The sequence below is a fragment of the Tetrahymena thermophila genome (genome assembly GCF_000189635.1).
Source record: "Tetrahymena thermophila SB210 genomic scaffold scf_8254712, whole genome shotgun sequence".
Classification (NCBI taxonomy): domain Eukaryota; phylum Ciliophora; class Oligohymenophorea; order Hymenostomatida; family Tetrahymenidae; genus Tetrahymena; species Tetrahymena thermophila.
Genome location: NW_002476477.1, coordinates 208,300 through 228,105, shown reverse-complemented (window position 1 = coordinate 228,105; position 19,806 = coordinate 208,300). Strand labels below are relative to the sequence as shown.

Genomic DNA, 19,806 nt, shown 5'->3' with positions numbered 1-19,806 from the left:
TAAAAGGCTACTTACTTTATTAAGATAGCAAATACTAATGAAAGGGATAGTGTAAATACTAACTCAGTGGAATAAAATAAAAGAATATTTTTAGTCGTTAAAGTAAAGAGAGTCTTTGAAATTCCAACGATAAAAGGTAAGAACTATGTGCTTCATAAAATATCCCTAGAAAGTTAACTTAGCTATAATATTATTATTGGTAATAATACAAAGATTATTTCAGCTACATAAATTGCAAGGTACGTACCAAACCACTTATTTTAAAAGTTTGATTCCATTAATTCTATCCATTAACTTAGAGAAGGCGAAGATCAAATATTAAAAAGAAGATTAAAAATGATCTTAAAGAACAGCTGGCATATTTAGTAATTTTATATTTTTAGATTAGCATTTAAATTTAAGATATGAAAGTAGTTTTTATTTACTTGGACTTTTCCTTAACAAATTCTTTGTAGAAAATACCAAAATTAAACTAATGAAGTAAGGAGATATTATTCTATTTTACAATATTATCTTGAATTTTTATGTTATTCATAAATTTAAAAGTAGCATAAGATTTAATATCAGATATGTAAATAATAAGAGAAATATCAGAACCATTATTAAGTCAGATGAAGTGAAAATTGGTAGATTAAAATATGGAAAAAATAAATTATTAAAAGACATTAATGGATTTAAAAACCTCACTAAGGATAAAAGACAAAATTTCTATTAATATTTATTTTTCTTTCTTCACTAATAAATAAATAAATAAATAAATAAATATCTCCCTTTTTATCTCTGCATCCCTCCATCAATTCCTGAAATATTTTTTTAAGCAATAAGATTGATTAAAATTATTATAAATATTCTATGAATAAATTCCAAAGGATAATTATACTTGGAAATATTTGCAAATAACATTTTGTAAAAAATAATGTAAATAATCTAAAGAATAATATAAAATATATAAAATTTTATTAGATGTTTGCCAAATTATGGTAATAATCTATCTAAAAAATTTATTAACTTTTAAAATTTTGAATTATTAATTTTAGTAAACATTTATTTAATAATTAAAATTCCAGCAAGCCAATTATTTTTCTAACTTTTTTAAATCGATCAGCTATTAGCTTAATTATTGTTATCAACTGTTGAATTGTTATTCTGATTATTTTGATTAGTATTATTACTATTGTTTGGTGGAACTTAATTGAATTACTATGCAAAATTTGTTTTTCTAATATGAGGAGGAAGCAACAACTGGTCTTGTTGTGCTTACTTTATGAATTCTTACTTCTCCATTGCTTCAACTTACTGGTCATAGAGATTCGCATTATCAACAACTTTTTATAATAACAATTTGATTTTTTCAACCATATCATTCCTCCAATCTCCTTTTTGAGTCCAAATTGTAGAAAGACTATTGTAATCAATAAGTCCTGTAACAATATTATATCTTGTCCCATTTTCAGGTTAATTTTTATTCCCTAATTCATGAACTAGCGTTTATTGCAAAGGTTGAGGTTTATACTTCTATGGAATATTCATTGTGTTATTTTGAATGGGATTTATAGTTTTTTTTATGTATTCCATAAAAATATGATAAAGAATAGAACAAACAATAAGCAATTTGGTTTTTGTTATCTAATCATCTTTAAGTTTAAGATCTTTTTACTAAAATTACCAAGGATGAGCAAGGGCTGCATTAATTATAACTTTGATTAATAAATAAACACCTGTAAGCATTAATTTTTATTCATTATTAACATTCCTAATATATCCATATGTCTAATTAAATTCTAATCTATCGATTTCAAACTATGAAATAAGTCCTGTTTTAATTATTATTTATTTATTTATTTATTAAATAATGGTAAATAATTAAAAGTTTTATGATAAAATTACCATCTGGAAGATAGGATTTTTCTTAGAAGAAAATAGCAGAATATTTGGAAATACTATCTGGAATTATATCAATATTTTCAATCAAACCTTCTATAATTAATTGAGTTATATTGCAAATATTATCTATCCTACTCTCTAATTAAGTAGATTTTAGCTTAGTTACATTATTTATAATATCCAAATCGTCTTTTGGTTTTTATCTTATTATCGAAAAACCCTTTTCGGCTGCTACTAAAACCCAAAGTAAACCTTCTTTTATAGAAGTTTGTAACATTTAAGATAAACCTTATTAAGCTGTTATTCTTCTTTCGTTTTCTCTTTCCCTGATATTTCCAAGAAACAAAAAAGCAAATCTGCTCATATTCCAAACCTTCTTTACCTTTTATATTGCTCCTTTTAATAGCTATGCTTTTCTTTATTTTTCCAATTCAGCTTTTTTGGCTTCATCTAATTCTTCTTCATCATCATCGTCTTCATCATCATCATCATTTTCATCTTCGTCATCATCATCTTCATCATCGCTTTCAATAACAGGCTTTTTTTATTTAACAGCCTTCTATGGCTACCTGCCAGCTAAATCATCTAGCTTTTTTTAAAGTTCTTCAAGATTTCCACCTTTTTACATTATAAGTTATTTTATCATTCGTTCAAGATTATCCTCCTTTCTTTACTACTTCAATAAATCTAAGACAGACTACTACTGTTTATTGGCATCATTTCTATTAAAAATTTAATCATAAAATTGTAAATTATTTTTAATTTATTTGTAAAATAAAACTTTCTTTAAAATAGAATTGTTTCATTAATTTAATTTAATTTTAAAGTTTCTTTTGAAGACCTAATTAAATGTTTATTTAAAAGCTAATCAAACAATATAAAAATGATGTTTGTTTTAATTACTTATCTTGATTTCTCAAAAGCTATGCATACATTAGAGCTTGCATCATTTATTACTGGTACATCATTTAAACCATCATGTTATTATTAGAATCTGGTTAGGGATTTTAAACTTATTAGACCTAAGGCTAATACTTAAGATCTATTAAATTTTAGTGAAGTTTCATAAATCTATCATATTCATCAAATTGTCTTTTTTGATAATCAAATTAATTAGGTGGAGGGGCAGTATTATTTTAGCCAAGTTTATTAATAAGTTATGCCATTAATTCATTTTATTTTTATATTACTGTTCCAATTTATTTTACAGGTTTTATATTGTCTTCGTAATCTTCTAATTCTCTTTTATAAAATGGGTATTCAAAGTTTCTTGGTATTTATTGATAAGAATTAAACTGTGGAATATATGGCTAAGGTATATATTAATTAGGCTAATACAATAGTTAGTTTATTTTATCTTATGTTTCTTACTGTTCTTAATAATTTGGTTATCCAGAGGAATATATTTATCTTTTTGGAGGTGATATAGGCTATTAGTTTTAAGCAGTATGAAAAGATTGCTATGATTCATTTTGCCTAAAGCCATTAGATTTTGGAGCATGCAAGTTATTTTATGCATTTTTGACATCATTCATTTAATCTATGTATTATTTTCTAAGTATCTCGCTATTTATTTTATTTAATCTGTCTATATTTCGCAAATTTAGTTCTTAAGCTCTTATATCATTTGATTAATTTATGATATTGCTATTATATTACTACTATCTTTGATTGAAATCAACTTATTTTTATTAATGATTCATAAAATTCTGCTTAGCCATAGGATTGCTGTCATACATTTTACTAAAATCAGTTTAAGGTGGATTAAAATTATTGTTTCTATTTCCCAAAATATTCTGTCCTGAATTTCTAAGAATAAAAGAGTTCCCTCTTGAATTATTTCTTTAATAATTATCATATGGTTATTGTGGCTGATAACTTTGAAAATTCATTATTATTTCCTAAAATTTTGCAATATCAGATTAAAAATTAGTAGTGTTTTCAATAAATTATGGAATTAGCTATAATGAATTAGTTAAAATGAGTGTTTTAAAGTAGTTTTCTCAAAAAAATATAAGTTTTAAGAGCTTTTAATAATTTATTATAAAAGCCAAAGCGTTTAATGCTATTTTTAATTACTAATTATTATACTATAAATAATAAGATATTAAACAGTTTGCTCTGAGTAAGGATTTAAATTATAAAAATAACATCCATAGAAATTTAATTTAATAATATATATTGAAAAATACAATGATATTTTTTTAAGAGCAAACTTAACTAAGCAAGAAAAATTAACTAAAATTTTGCTAATTTTACTGAATAATCAATCCTAAGGTATCTTAAATTCATTTATTAGTTTTTGAACCATTGCAAAAAATTATATAAATCTACATTTTTAAGGATATTTTTTAAAAATATTGTGAATTGAATATAAAATGATAATTATTCTAACAAAGTCATCAAAAATTCAATTCTGTAACAATTCTATTTAAATTGATAAATTATTTAATAAATTTTAAAAATAAATAAATAGTTTGAAACAATTAATTTTAAATATTTTACAAATAATTTTATCCAAATATTTTTACATTTATTTGTTGTTTTAAATTTTATGATCCATAAAAAAAAAATAGAGAAATAAAAAAGAAATATATTAGTGGTTATCTCTAAAGTTTTTAAAAAATTCTTTTTGATTCTTAAATAAAAAAAATTTTTATTTTTTTTAATGAAAAATGTTAATTTATTTTTTTTTAATTCAATCAAATTAATAATTTATTAAAATGAAACATTTTTATTAGTATTTATAGAAATACTAAAGTTTCTATTGGAATTTAAGGATTAGAAAGATTTTTGTTTAAGAATAGAATAATGAATGCTTACTGAATACTTGTTTCCAACAAATAATATTAATTATATTTTTAATTTATAGCCACAAAAGAAAATATGATTGAATTTGTGTTTATGAATATAATCATGTTTTTAATTGTAATACTCTAAAATTTAGATTTTATTAGATTAATATTTACCAGTAATAGCTTGAAAAGAAACAATTCCATTCAATTATTAACTTTCATAACATTTATACAACAAAAGTAGCTTAAAATATATTTGGAATTTTCAATTTCCTACTAAAATGATTAATTAAGAAAATGAAAATGGCACTAAAATCCAAATAAAGAGCAACGAAAATACGAAGAGTTTTGATTAAAGGATTGATGAAATAGAAAATAAGCTAAAATAGCAATAGGAGTTTTCAATTTTACTAATTTAAATATTAGATTAGCAAACTTAAGCTTTAAATTCAATTTAGCCAATTATAAAAATAAACAATTTCAATCCGAATCCAATCATTTAAGAGATTAAAGAAAAGTTTATCAAGGAAAATGTAGATTTAAATTCTAATTAATTTGAGAAATTATACGAAAAAGTGTATTGTACTTCAGCTGTGTTGGAGCCATTGTCTATATTAAATTAAATCGAAGATAAGGTAGATGCAAAATTAGAAATAGTTAAAGAAGTAAAAACTAAATTAACTAGCGCCACTACACGAATTGAATAATAAGCTGCAAAGATACTTTTACTAGAATAAAATACAAGTAAATTGAGTGCTGATTTGGATTAAAAGCCATCTAAATAAGAAATTAAGCACTTAAATGACTAAATAAAAATTAGGTATCTAAATTTACAAATTAAATTAAAGAAATTAACGAAGAATTTAATAATTTTAAAATAGCTTAACAAACTTTAGTAATAGCTTGAGTCTGCTAGCTGATAAAGACAGTGTTAAGTATTTGTTAGAAAAGATGCAAACCCTAGATTAAACAATGGAATAAATTGTAAATAAGAAATACTTTTCAGAGCAATCAGAAATTATGCTAAACAAGTCAAAGGAGGAAATATTAAAAATTATTTCAAATTAATACGAAACAAAAGCTTAGTCGTTAGAATACAGCTAAAAGGCTGAAAATTTGCACAAAAAATTTGTTGTCTAGTTTGAAAAATTTAGAGAGCAAAATACTTTAAAAATTGTTAATATGGAATAGCTTATCAGCGATACTAGGACTAAATTGAATCAAAAAGTTGATAAAAACGAATATGAAGTATGTCAAATTAAAAATAATATTATTTAATCTATTTTTTTTATAATTAGGAGTTTAAATAGTGGTCAGCTTAGTTTGTGCATTAAACTCATATAAAGCATATTTACGAGCATTTAATCCCTATCGTTAAAACCAGTAAAAAAGAAACTGAATAATGTGTTTAAAAACTAAAGATTTTTGAAGATTTTATGAATAAAATCGATGAATCTCTCTTATTTAAATGCGAAAAAATGGAGCTTAAAAAATTAGAGTAATAAATGGAAGAATCTTTTCTACAGAAATCAGTATTTGAAAATGTATTAATTTAAATAAATTAAGAACACCAATAAAATATGAAATAATTTGAAAAAAAATATGAAGAAAATAATAAAATAATATTCTCCTCATCTAAATCCTAGCTATTTCCACTAATCAAGGAGGAAATAAAGTAATTAATTTTATTTATTTTTTTAAAATCATTCTATTAAATATAAAAAATTTATAGCATTTCAGCTATGCACAATAAATATTTTCTGATTGAGATCATTTATTTTATTTATCAAATATTTTTATTTAAAATTTATTCTTTGTATTTTTCTAATAAATAAAATAAAAAAATAATTTTGAATAATCTTGAAAAAGTTAGCTAGAATATTTTATCTTTGAAAATAAATTTTTTGATTTATGATTCTGAATTTAGCATAAATTTATGAAATAAAAATAAATCTAATAAATATTATACATTTCTTGAATTTCAACTATGCACAATAAATATTTTCTGATTGAGATCATTTATTTTATTTATCAAATATTTTTATTTAAAATTTATTCCTTGTATTTTTCTAATAAATAAAATAAAATAAAAATTTTGAATAATCTTGAAAAAGTTAGCTAGAATATTTTATCTTTGAAAATAAATTTTATGATTTATGATTCTGAATTTTAGTATAAATTAATGAAATAATTTAAAATAAACAGCATAATTAATTTTTAAGAAAAAATGTAAAATGGATTATTTTGTAAATATCTTTATTTGAAAAAATAAAGCAAAAATAGATTGATTTTTAGTGGTTTTATAATTATAATGAAAGATTTATTGAAAATTTTAATATTTTAGAGAATAAATTTAAAGATATGATATCATACAAAACAAAGTTGCTGATTTAATTGATACAGTCAAACTAGAGTTGATGAAGAAAGCTGATTATTCCCATATCATTAGCTTATAGAATGAAAAAACTAGTAAAAAAAATACTGAGGATATGTATAAGGAAATGAAAAGGATTAATCAGAATCAGCTCACTTTATCACATAACTTTTTAAATTTTATGAGACAATTTGTTCCTTGTATCGAAAACTAGTCGTTATAAACTAGAAAAAAGGTAAAAGTTTATTGAAAAATTTTTAAATTAAGTACTAAATAAATATTAATGATGATATTGATTAATAGGAAATATTAAATGCTATAGAAAATGTATCTTGTTTATTTGAAAAAATGCACAACTAAAATATGATGCTGAATCCTGCCATGAATGCTACTTTTAGCAACTTTAATAACTTTAATGTACTTAAAATTATTTTTAATGATATAAGAAAACAACTTCAAAAAATAAATAGAATTCAAATAGCAGAAGCATGAGTCCGTATGAAAAGACTACATTGGCAAAAGAAATTATAAAAAATAATATAAATTTTTTAACTGAAGAAGAGAATTACAGTATAGAAAGAAAAGCTTCAAAATAATTTAACGCATTCAATTAATCGTAATTTCAAGCAGATGGATCTGTAATGAAGGAAAACTATTAAACATAAACAAGCAATTATGCAACAGTCAGCTCTCATACTGGAAGACCTAAAACTACAGCTTCAGTTCCTTATAATTCAAGACCTGCAACTCCATCTGGAATAGGAAATATATATAAAAGAAGCTCTTCTAAGGGAAGACCACTCAAACCTCTTATATAGATTTAATAACAAAATTAAATTACTTGCTTAAATACGTTAAGCAGCGATTACATAGCTCAAAAAGAAATTAAGCAAGAAATTATAGAAGAGCAAACTTAGCAGCTATAGTTCTATATAAAAAACTATAGAACCAAAAGAGATAAATCATATACAAACGAAAGCTAAAAAAGGAGCTAAAGTAATGCAGCTGAATTCTAAAATACAAAAAAAAATTCTCATAGCTAAGAGTTCAAAGAATAATATCCATAAAGGCAAAGTAAAAAATCTCCAAATAAAGCAGATTTGTAGAATTCCTTGACTTAAATGCCTAAAAAATAGAATTCAACATCTTAATAAAATTTTTCTGAAAATGAAATAAATTTTCTAAACGATGAAGACTTTAAAGTGAAGAAGTAAAATTGTATTGAGATATTTTAGAATGATTCTTAGAGATAAATAAAAACAAGCTTTTGATTTATTTATTGCATCTTGCAAAAATTTGATTGAAAAATGAATCAACAAATTTTATTTATTTATTTTTTTTGAAGTGTAAGAAATGTAAGTAATTTAAATAGATTGTAAAATTTTACATATTGTAACAAAATTATTTGTATGGTAATAAATCAAAGTAAATTAAAGCAATATTTTTATCTTCTTTAAATTTATTACTAAAACTTTCTTTTATTTAATTAAGAAAAGCAAAAATCTTATTTATTATTATTATCTTTATTTTTTTTTAGGTATTTTCATAATAAAAAATATCTTTTTAGTAAATGAAAAATTTATTTTTTGCTCTATTACAAATTAATTTTTTTATTTGAAAAATGAATGAGAAAGATTATTTTTTAATATTTTTCTCATTCAAAAAGCAAAGAAAGAAAGATTTAAAACAAAAAAAAATTAATTAATTTTCCAGTAATTATAATAATGATACGATTAAGGCTGTTTGAATTATCGTCGCTTTTATCAGCTAACAAAATAAAAAATTTAAATTATTTTTAATAAATTTGAAAATATTTACAAATTTGAGAGATGTCTTCTATCAGATTTTTAAAATATCACTCAGTAAGAATAAGCTGAGAAGCTAATTAATAAGCGAAAAGATTTATTTGGATTCTTTAACGCTTAATTATTATGTTCGAGTTATTTTAAGATATAAAAATAGTTAATTCAATCAAATTCAAGCTTTTTTAAAAAAATTTGTTTGTTTTTCTAGTTTTTAAAAATTTGTAAGAAAATTTCAATGTAAGAAAAATATCTTGAAGAAAAAAAAAAAGATTTATACTGTCTATATATAATATATGTAAGCTGAGATGAATGAATTTAGTTGTATTTAGTAAACTTAAGAAAATTCTCTTAAAATATAGAACGATTAAAATAAGAGTAAATAAAATCACTTTTTATTTAAACAGCTTAAAAAATTACTATTTTTAAATTCGTTTTTTTCCTAAAATCTTGAAAAAACCTTTATAATTTTATATCGAAAATTTTTGTCATCGCTCAAAAATTTTTGAAAAGAAAATGAAAATTTAGAATTGTCAGTACAAAAAGCTTAGTTTGTGATAATAAATATATTAACGTTGATAAATATCTAAATGAATCTATTTTCTTTTCAATCGTATATTTTTCTCTCTAAGAATGAAGATTCGCAAGTGAGTGAAATGGTTTTCGCATTGTAAAGTATTTATGCCTTTAAATGGCGATTCAATTTAATTCAAAATAAATCTTGAATTTGCCTAAGAAAAAGAATTTATTAATATAAATAAAGCAAAAGAGGTTTTTTGTTTCACTTTTTAAAGAATAATGATTGCGTGATTCGTAAATTTGTTAGTTTCCTTGCTTATTTGATACACCAAAAATAATCAAAAAAGAAAAAATTGAAAAGGGTCATTAAAAAGTATCAAAAGAATAAATTATTTGCTAATAAACCAAGAAAGCAGTATTGTTTGATAAACATAACACTCACATAATCAATCAATCAATAAATCAATAAAGCAAGCAAATAAATAAACAAAAAAAACTAATAAATTAATGCGTATAATTCATATAAAAACAGAAGAGAAAGAAAAATTAAATAAAAAATCAAATAAAAAAGGCAATAAAAAATAATAGGAATTAAGAAAATAATAATTAAGATTGAAAAAAAACTCAAAGCTAATTAACAAAGCATAATCCCATAAATTTTAAGTAGAGAAATAGATAGTGTGAGAATGGATCCTTTAAGTGACCCTATGAATGACAGACACATAAAGAGTGTCAGACCTCCTCCTCACCGTCCTCTATCAAGAAGTTTAATATGGCCTAACAAGAACAGTAGTAATATATTAGAATTCATTAAAACTACTCCTTCAACTCTTATTTGTTTATTTCTTTTTTATTGTTTGTTAGCTGCATTTCAAAAATAAAAAAGCAGAGAATAATTCCAGCATTATTTCTAAATCGATAGAATTTAATGCTGATGGCACGAAATTTGATATCCAAAATATGGTCTAATATAAATCTATTTATTTTAAGTTAAGTTAATGGAGCTGTCAAGGATTAATTATTTTAAAAAGGTTTTTGACTAAGCAGGATAGAAAGATAGTTTGTTTGTTTAATTGTTTAGGTTTGAAACTAAACTATTTTTTAAAAGTCTTTGTCCAGATAAAGAGGGATAAAATACAAGCAGATTAAAAATTTATTTGAAATGCAGTTGATGCTAAACAAACCATAATAAAGGAAATTATGAGTTGCAAGAGCAAATCATTTAGCTTTATGCACATTTTTATAGATTAGACCTAATTTTTTTATTCTTTTTATTAGATAAGCCAGATTGGAAAATAATTAAAGATCATCTTTCAAAGGAAGGAAGAATAGAGAAGGAAGATCTAGTCAGATTAGTAGCAGACTGCAATAAAATCATGAGTACTTTTTTTTCATTAGCCACTTAGATAATTCTCTTAACAATTTATTCATAAAATTTTTAGGAAACGAAAATAATCTACTCAATTTATAAGACCCTTTAACTGTAGTAGGTGATATTCATGGGTAATCTTTTAAATCCTCTTCTTCAAAAAGCAAAATATTTATCTCTCCTCTAAAACCAAACAATAAAGCAGTAGTTATAAACACGAGCAGCTCATTTAGCTTGCCCTTTGACATAAATTAACAAATTTATTCAAATTTAAAATAATTCAATTTAAAGTTTTATGCAAGAATTTAAAGCTGTAAACAATTAAGTTTTAATCAGAAAAGCAAGTAAAAGTAGTAAAAGACTATGAAATGTAGTTCAAAAACATCTTAAATATTGTTAAAAACATTAGCTTTATGAAGGATCTTTAGAGAAAGAGATTTAAAAAGAGAGATTTTTTTAAAAAATTTATTTATTGTAATAAAATTTAGATAGTTTTACGATTTGCTAAAAATTTTAGAAGTCGGTGGCAATCCTGATAATACTAAATACTTGTTTTTAGGTGATTTTGTTGATAGAGGATCATTTTCTATTGAAGTTCTTATACTTCTTTATGCAATTAAGGTAATAAACAAACAAATGATTATTTATTTGCAAACTGAACAATCAATCACATAACTTGATAAGCTAACAAAAAACAACAATAAAAAGATTTATATATTTATTTATGTACTAGGCATGAATTTTTGAATAAGAAAATTTAGTTTAAATATTCACGTTTGTTCTTTAAATAAAATCTTCAAATTGAAACAAAATTTCAATATTGAAAATGAAAAAAAGATTTCGATTTAGCTTAGTATTTGATATTAAACTATTATTTAAATTATTTAATTAATAAATAAATTAGATTAATTATCCTGAAACTGTTTATTTTTTGAGAGGAAATCACGAATGCAGATAAATGACTTCATTTTTTAATTTTAGAGACGAATGTAAAAAACAAAAACAACTTGCTAAAATTCTTAAATTTTAATTATTATTTAATTATTTTTAAAAGGTAAGAACAAATTTGATTAGGAAATATATGATATATTCATGGATTCTTTCGATCTAATGCCTTTATCTTGTATTGTAAATGGAAAGTTCTTAGCACTTCACGGTGGTATCTCTCCTGATTTAAAAACAGTAAGAATAAAATTTGTTCACATTAAAAATTTTCTTTATATTTTCTCTCAAATTTTTTGCACCATAAATTAACATTAAATCTACCTAAATAGCTAGAAAATAAAAAGCAAAAATAAATTTAAACAGCACATATACACATAAAGCTATTCCAAACAAAAATAAAATAGGAATAATTAATACCTGAAAAGAAATAAAAAAATTTATATCTTAATATTAGCCAAAATATAAAGAAAAAAAGCAAGAAAGATAGCAAATATGCCATATTAAAATAAATATATTATATAAAATGATTAGATTGAAGATATCAAAAAGCTTGATAGATTTAAAGAACCTCCAAGATAAGGTCTTTTCTGCGATATGTTGTGGAGTGATCCAGTTGATAACGAAGATGGTATTTGTGAACATGTATACAGATAGAATGATGTCCGTGGTTGCAGTTATTTCTACGGTAATGACGCAGTAAGACGCTTTTTAGAAAGCAACAACTTGATTTCAATTATTCGTGCACATGAAGCCTAACTAGATGGATATAAAATGCATCGTTGGAATGGAGGAAGTGATTTCCCAGTTGTTATAACTATATTTAGTGCTCCTAATTACTGTGATGTGTATAATAATAAAGGTGCCGTTATTAAATTTGAAAACAATACTTTAAATATCTAACAATTTAACTATACTCAACACCCTTATTTATTACCACATTTCATGGATATTTTCACATGGAGTATTCCTTTTGTTTCAGAAAAAATCTCTGAAATGCTATATGTAATACTTAGACAAGAAGAAGAAGACGAAAACTCAGATGGTGAGTTAGATCCCTCTGAAATTAAATAAATTTAAACTTTGTCAAATAAATAAAAAGAAACTAAAGAAAAAACTAAAAAAGAAGGAGCTGCTAGTAATTTTTATTTATTATTTTTTTATTGAAAAAAGCTTTAAATTAATATAAAAAAAGATGTACTAAGAAGCAAAATTAAGTTCGTTTCTAAGATGATGAAAATGTAAAAAATATTAAGGTAACAAACAAATAAGCAAACAAAGAATAATTCAACTTTAATAAATTCTTTTAAAAATAAAAATTAGATAAGAGTCAGAAACTATAGTAAAGCTTAAAGGTCAGTGCCCTGATAATAAGATTCCTAGAGGACTTCTTTTGGATACAAATGCCATGAATGATGGTAATTATATAAAAATTAATTAAATAATGCAAATTGAAATATAAATTAATAAAATATAATAATAGCAATTAGCTCGTTTAATAATGCCAAAAAAGCTGATCTTGTTAATGAGAAAAGACCCGAATATTCAACTAAAGAAAATTCATCAATAAATAAATAATCTCAATAGCAGCAAATCCCACCATAATAGCAACATTTATTACATCAATGAGTAAGCAGATGACTTAGAAGAAATTTAAACAAAATATATATTTAAAAGATCATTCCGTTAGTGCATGAAGCTAGAAATTATAAGCAAATTTTAGTAAAATCCATCAATAAATAAAGTATATTATAAAATTCATATTGGTATTAAATAATCATGGATAATTAATTGCTCAATATATAATCAATCAATCAATTTAATTCAATTTCATTTTACTTATATCCTTCCTTTTCATAAAAATCCAACCACCAACTAACCAACAATCCACTATTCTTTCAGATCTTTCAGATATAGATAGATAGATAAATAAATATATAAATAAGTTAATTAGCTAAACTAATTGTAAACACAAACATTCTTATTTAAGTAATTAAATGACCAGATAGATAGATATTAACTTAACCTTTTATATATGAAACATTTGTTATAAGTTTCATAATATCTATTTAGTCATCTATCAGATTCGGATGAGTATGCAAAAAGGCTGATTTGTTTTATTTCTTCTTCTTATTATTATTATACATATATACATATATATATACATACAAATACATATAAACATAGTTGCAAACACTTAATTCAATAATTTTTCCCTTTTTTTAACTTTTCAATTTGTTTGTTACCAAAAATTTTAAATATTTTAAAATAAATACTCCGATTCAAAAGAATTAATTAATTGTATTTTTAATTATTGGATAATAAAAACAATATATAATTAAAAAAATACTCTAAATTAACATATTTTTTAATGAAATAATCTTAAATCTTAATAATCTAGGTAAATTAATTTAAATATTAATTTGATTGTGATTTTATATTAATAAAAAAGATACCAAAAATTTTTAACAAAGCAAGAATAATTATTATTTTGTTTATTCTTTCATTTAGCTGTTTAAAATAAATATTTAAATGAAAGCTAGGCTTCTTAGAATTATTCATGAATGATATTAATACATTATTATTTCTTTTATTTAATAGAAAAAATCAAACTAATAATAATTTAAAATTAATTTTAGAGTTATTTTTCTTTTTTATAATTAAAAAAATAAATTTTCTTAAATAAAAAAAGGTTTCTTAAAAGGTTGCTAATCAAAAAATTTATATATATAATATGCTCACAAAGAACTAAAAATTATAAAGCAAGAAAACTATTTAAGCAACTACTTTTAAATTAATATTCAAACTAAAATCGCAAATAATTAATATTTATGAGTAATTTAACTATTTAGGAAAATAAGTAATTAAATTTTTAAATTAATTTTATAACTAGAAGATTTTAGTAAGATAATGATTATGATTTATTAATAATTTAATTTCTATTTATTTTAATTATTTCATGTAACTTTAGTTATGATTGTCAGTAATACTAATTTTGAGAGAATATAGATAGATGAATAGATAAATTTTGTCTCTAATTTTTACAACAAATAATTAATATTTATGGGCAATATAACTAACTATACAGGAAAACAAGCAATTATATTTTTAAATTAATATGATAACTAAAAGATTGTTGAAAGATATTTATTATACTTCATATATAGTTTAATTTCTATTTATTTTAATTATTTCATGTACCTTTAGTTATGATCATCAGTAATACTAATTTTGAGAGAATATAGATGCATAAATAAAATTTGTCTCTATTTTTTATAATCTATATCAATGAATTTATTTAAGACATCTTTATTGAAAATATTAAAGGTTGGCAGAATTTAAATGTAGCTATCTTTATTATAGAGTTAAGAGCTAGATATATGGTTTAGCAAAAATCATGCTTGTAATATTTAAATGTAAGCAAAAGTAAAACTTCAAGCGAAATTATCAAAAACATTTTTTGTTATGAGCTAGAAAATAATAAATTAAATAAATTATTTTATGAGATTTCATCAAAGTTTTGCTTAAAAAATAATATTGGAAATAGATACAGAATAAAGACAGCAAAATCAGTAAAATTAGCAAGAAACCACAACTGAGAATAACGATTGCTTTAATTATCAATAAAAATAGAAGAAATATATTAAGAAATCAAAAAAATTGATAAAATTAATTTGAGGACTATGTCATTTTGCTATTTATTTATTTTTGGAGTATAATTTATTGTTTATTCTAAATTTTAGCTTACTTGATATTGCTTTTTTTCTACTTCAACTTGATAGAATTTCAGATTGGAGTTTTAAATTTTTAATTGTTCTCCTAATTTTTAAATGCAAAGATCTAATTTTGGTTAACTGTAAGTAATGTTTGGAATTATTTTTATTTTTTCTTATTTTAAATCAAACAGAAAACTCTAATAATTAAAACAAAACTCAATTTTCTAGATGTCAGCTATTGTTTTTATGTGACAGCTTTACAAATTTACAGTATAGTTGATTCCTTTATCTTAAAGAAGCTCAAAAATTTTTTCTATCTAAGAAATGTTATCAAAAGATATTTCAGCTAACAACAGCTAAAACGAAAGTAGTTAAAACTTATTAAGTTTCATCACTTCAGTCAACATCTCAAAAAAATCTTCAAACTTGAATTTATTTTTGTAAAACTTAAATCTCAAGATGCCATTTTTCTTAAATTGGACTTACTTAACGATCAATTAAAATTATTCCTTTGTTATTAAGTTATAATTTAAAAAGTTAAATTTTTAATTACAAGTTAGTTTAAAATTTAAGCAACTTAATTCACTTTTTTATGATTAAATTAAATTATCTAACTAATCTTTTTCAAATCCTTCTAATTACTTTGCTTAAGATTCTTCAATTTTGAAATATATAGTTGTGTTAAAATCTTTAATTACATATTTTTCATTTTAATTGTAAATACAAACTTTCTAAAATAACTTATCATTGTATTCAATTTCAAGATTCTCTCTATGATCTACAAAAGAAATTTTATACAAAAGCAGGTTTTATTCAAATTCAAAAGTTTTTTAAAGCATATTTTATGTTTTTTATGAAGTGGAGCAATAGCCTTAAATAATTTCTTCTTTTTTTTATTTATTTGCATTTTCACTTTCTTTTGATTATGTTTGCTATTCGTCTCTTTCTGGTTATTTTTTCAATTTGTCGCTTTCTGATTATGATTGCAATTTGTAGCTTTCTTATTATGATTGCAATTTGTCGCTTTCTGATTATGTTTGTATTTCGAAGATAAGGTCTATTAATTTTTAGTTTAATTTATGAGTTGTTAAGTGATTATTTTTTAAAATTATTGAATTTTTTGCATTACAAATTTCACTGTATTTTTAGTTTGTATATTTTTAATTTTCATTGATTTTATAAAGAGTCAAAAATAATATCGAATTTGAAATATCTTTATTTATAATAGTGTCTATCTCTTAAAATTTCAAATCAGAAATTGATTAAAGATTTAAAATGAACTTAAGCTGGCATTCTGAAGATAGAAATTAAAAGTAAGAAGAAGAAAAATATTATTCATTATCTGCCTTTATTTAAATATATAGCTAAGTGTTAGAATTTTCACAAGATGAATTTAATTTATCAAACTCATTTAAGAAACAATTTACTAATTTTTGGTCAATTGATATTATAATCTTAGTTAAAAATTACTGTTGATAAACTTGATTTTATATATTCTCGAGAATACTTTGAATTCCTTGTTTATCTTGGAATTCTAATTAAATTTAAAATATACTATTGGATTTTTATGAAGAAATATTCTAGATTTTAAATATCATTTATTTATTTTTTTATTTATTTTCAAACCAAATTTCAGATTAATTAAAGCAAATGTGAATTGCTTGACACTTATTTAGGTTGATAACTTAAAACATTAATTCTCTATCATATTCCATCACCGCCTTCTCTTTTTAAGACAAACAATCAATTATATTGCTTAAAAATTAAGCCTTTTAATAGAATTTACGGTTTGTTAAAGCTAAATATAAAATATTCTACTGTTTCAATTTGAAAAAGCTACAAAATTTTGGAAACAAATCCAAATACTTTCTTTTACTATAATCTTAGTCATCGTTAAATTATAAATCTACTAATGTATCGTTTGTCATATCAAAAGAACAGTTAGGGGTAGTTTCTAAAATATATTCTATTATTTAAATGCTAAACTTATTGATAAATTTGAGCTCATAAATATTAGTTTGTTCATTATAGAGAATATCTCTTTAATTATTCATTATTTTCTCAAATCTTCCCTCCAAGTTAGATATTAAGTGATATTAATTTTAGGGAATTTGAGTATTTTTATTATTTTATTTTTTAACAATATAATTAAAATATTTTATTAGCATATCTGCGAATTCCTCAAATTCAGGCTCTAAAATTTACTTAAATTTTTCTGTATCTCCATTAATTCTTAGCATATTATATCCTTTGTCTTTTATATCAATCATATTAAAGAATGTTAATAATAGTTGTATAGTCTCACAATCAATAATTCTTTAAATTGTCCAATCATCATATTTTTGCATTTTAAGGAAGTAATCATAGTTATAAATTTTAGTATAAGTACTTAAATATTGTTGGATTTCATTTTAGTCTTTCAAATTAATCGAACCTCCGAAATCAATAAAGTAAAAATTATAATCGTATCCTAAAATAATATTTTAGGGCTTTATATCTGAGTGAGCTATTTATTCCTAGAAATGCATTTCATTCAATTTAGACAGTAATTAAAAGAAAGCATATTCCAGCAAAATGACATAATCATCATATTTTTTGCTTATTTCATATTATTATTTTATGTTATACAAATTCTTCATCCCTGAAACCATATTTATCTCATATGTGAGAGGTTAAGTATCTTTTGATTCATTAAGTTTAGGATTTGGACATTTAGATTCATCTGTTGTGATTTCGCTATTGTTATAATTTAATTATTCTTTAGGTTTTGTTGAACCTTTATATTCAACTGTGATTTCGCTATTGTTATTATTTAATTACTCTAATATTTTTATTTCCTTATTAAACCTTATTTCAAAGGAGTCTTTTTTTTTTAGGTCTGAATAAAGAATCTTTTTGGTTATAAATATGTCACATTCTTTATAAATTCTAGTTTTTACTAAGACTTTGTCTTTATTTTCATAAACTTCTAGAACAGTCCTATTTTTTTCATTAACTTCTTTTAGAATAGTCCTTTATTTTTCATAATTTTATGTTTATACTAATTCTCTACTAATTTGTTAATTATTTTATCTTTTCTACTTATTATTCTAAATTCCAAATATCTCCCAAAATTATCTGTTTAATTCACAAGATTTATAAAATATTTTAACTCTCTGTTACATTTCCTTGTTAGGTTTTATTATCTAACTTTAGAGATGCTAAATCTAATAGCTTATATAATTTTCAGACTTAAATTAGCCGATAGAATGGTTTATATTTCTTTAGCTAATCCATTTACTTTATGAATGACTCTCAATATCATCTATTACATGGTTGCGATCAATATTCTGTGCTTCATGTTACAAATCAATCTCTTACTAGGTATTATTACTAGATTTAATCCTATCAGATTAGTCATTATTTTTTTTTAATTGATTACTAAAAAATAATTATCCAAAACTATTACTTTAATATATTCTTTATTAATTGAACATTTCTATTGGTTTAGGAAAACTTCTTTCAGTTTTAACTTCATTTGTGTATTAGTTTTATACTAGACTTTATTATATTTTATACATATATCCTTCTTTAAGATTACTTTCTTATTTTTATTAAAAGCCTTGAACTTTTGTTCGATATTTATTAAATTATAAATTTTGATAATTAATTTCCTACTTATTAATTAAAAATATTTTTTCATCAAAACAAATTTAATTCATTATAAATTTAAAAATTTTTTACATTGTATCTTTTTTTCAGTAGAGATATAATCTTTATCTCTTTTAGTTACCATTGTTTATGCAGATAGATAGCAGTAAATCCAAAAATTTTATTGTATTCAAAATATAAATTATTAGAAAAAAAAGAATACTTTTAATACTCTTAACTATTCTTTTTTAAATACAAAAAAATTTATTTGTTTTTAAATTTATTCAAACTAATATTTAAATTTTTATTTGATGGATATTTAAAAATTATTTATTCAAAATTAATCAAGGGTTTTTATTAATGTTTTTTCCTTTATTCATTTATTGAATGATAGATATTTATTTATTTAACTCCTAAATTTGAATTTTATTACTTTATTTTTAAAGTAAACTATATGGTAAATTTATAGTCCAGTTTAGTAAGTAAAAGGTTACTACTTTACTTATATCTAATGTTTTTAGTGATATGGTAATAGGATAAAACATTAAATAATTTGTAAATTTTAGAGTTTCACCAATACCAATATTTGTATTAGTAAAATTAAATATTTTTTTCTCGATTGGGTCAGTTTTTTTGGTACAATTCAAATTATTTATTGATGTTTATCATCAAACTGATGATTACAATTTTTTATTTAAATTATACTTATAATTTTATTAATAAATTATTAACTAAACCCCATAATTAATTATTGAGGATTAGGTTTTTAAAAAAC

At 21.9% G+C, this 19,806-nt stretch overlaps 4 protein-coding genes across 4 annotated transcripts; 2 read left to right on the top strand and 2 right to left on the bottom strand. All coding sequences in view use genetic code 6, as the record gives it.

Annotated features, from left to right (window-relative positions):
* Positions 1-1,101: 1,101 nt before the first annotated feature.
* TTHERM_00804770 (hypothetical protein) lies at positions 1,102-3,776 on the bottom strand (the record flags this gene model as incomplete). The annotated part of the gene is made up of 3 exons (XM_001012426.2): positions 1,102-1,814; positions 1,888-2,606; positions 2,788-3,776. 3 exons carry the CDS (start codon positions 3,774-3,776, stop codon positions 1,102-1,104), a joined length of 2,421 nt encoding a protein of 806 aa, XP_001012426.2.
* A 1,184-nt stretch (positions 3,777-4,960) lies between these two features.
* TTHERM_00804760 (hypothetical protein) lies at positions 4,961-8,324 on the top strand (the record flags this gene model as incomplete). Its single annotated transcript, XM_001012425.2, has 6 exons — positions 4,961-5,499; positions 5,561-5,927; positions 5,978-6,354; positions 7,024-7,288; positions 7,357-7,470; positions 7,524-8,324. The coding sequence occupies 6 exons, from the start codon at positions 4,961-4,963 to the stop codon at positions 8,322-8,324; spliced, it is 2,463 nt and encodes an 820-aa protein (XP_001012425.2).
* A 1,736-nt stretch (positions 8,325-10,060) lies between these two features.
* TTHERM_00804750 (serine/threonine-protein phosphatase PP1) lies at positions 10,061-13,314 on the top strand (the record flags this gene model as incomplete). The annotated part of the gene is made up of 10 exons (XM_001012424.3): positions 10,061-10,166; positions 10,653-10,754; positions 10,817-10,877; positions 11,232-11,364; positions 11,648-11,732; positions 11,798-11,925; positions 12,220-12,823; positions 12,881-12,941; positions 13,009-13,103; positions 13,169-13,314. The coding sequence occupies 10 exons, from the start codon at positions 10,061-10,063 to the stop codon at positions 13,312-13,314; spliced, it is 1,521 nt and encodes a 506-aa protein (XP_001012424.2).
* Positions 13,315-16,838: 3,524 nt separating this feature from the next.
* TTHERM_00804740 (kinase domain protein) lies at positions 16,839-19,176 on the bottom strand (the record flags this gene model as incomplete). The annotated part of the gene is made up of 3 exons (XM_001012423.2): positions 16,839-16,935; positions 17,220-19,008; positions 19,125-19,176. The coding sequence occupies 3 exons, from the start codon at positions 19,174-19,176 to the stop codon at positions 16,839-16,841; spliced, it is 1,938 nt and encodes a 645-aa protein (XP_001012423.2).
* Positions 19,177-19,806: the final 630 nt, after the last annotated feature.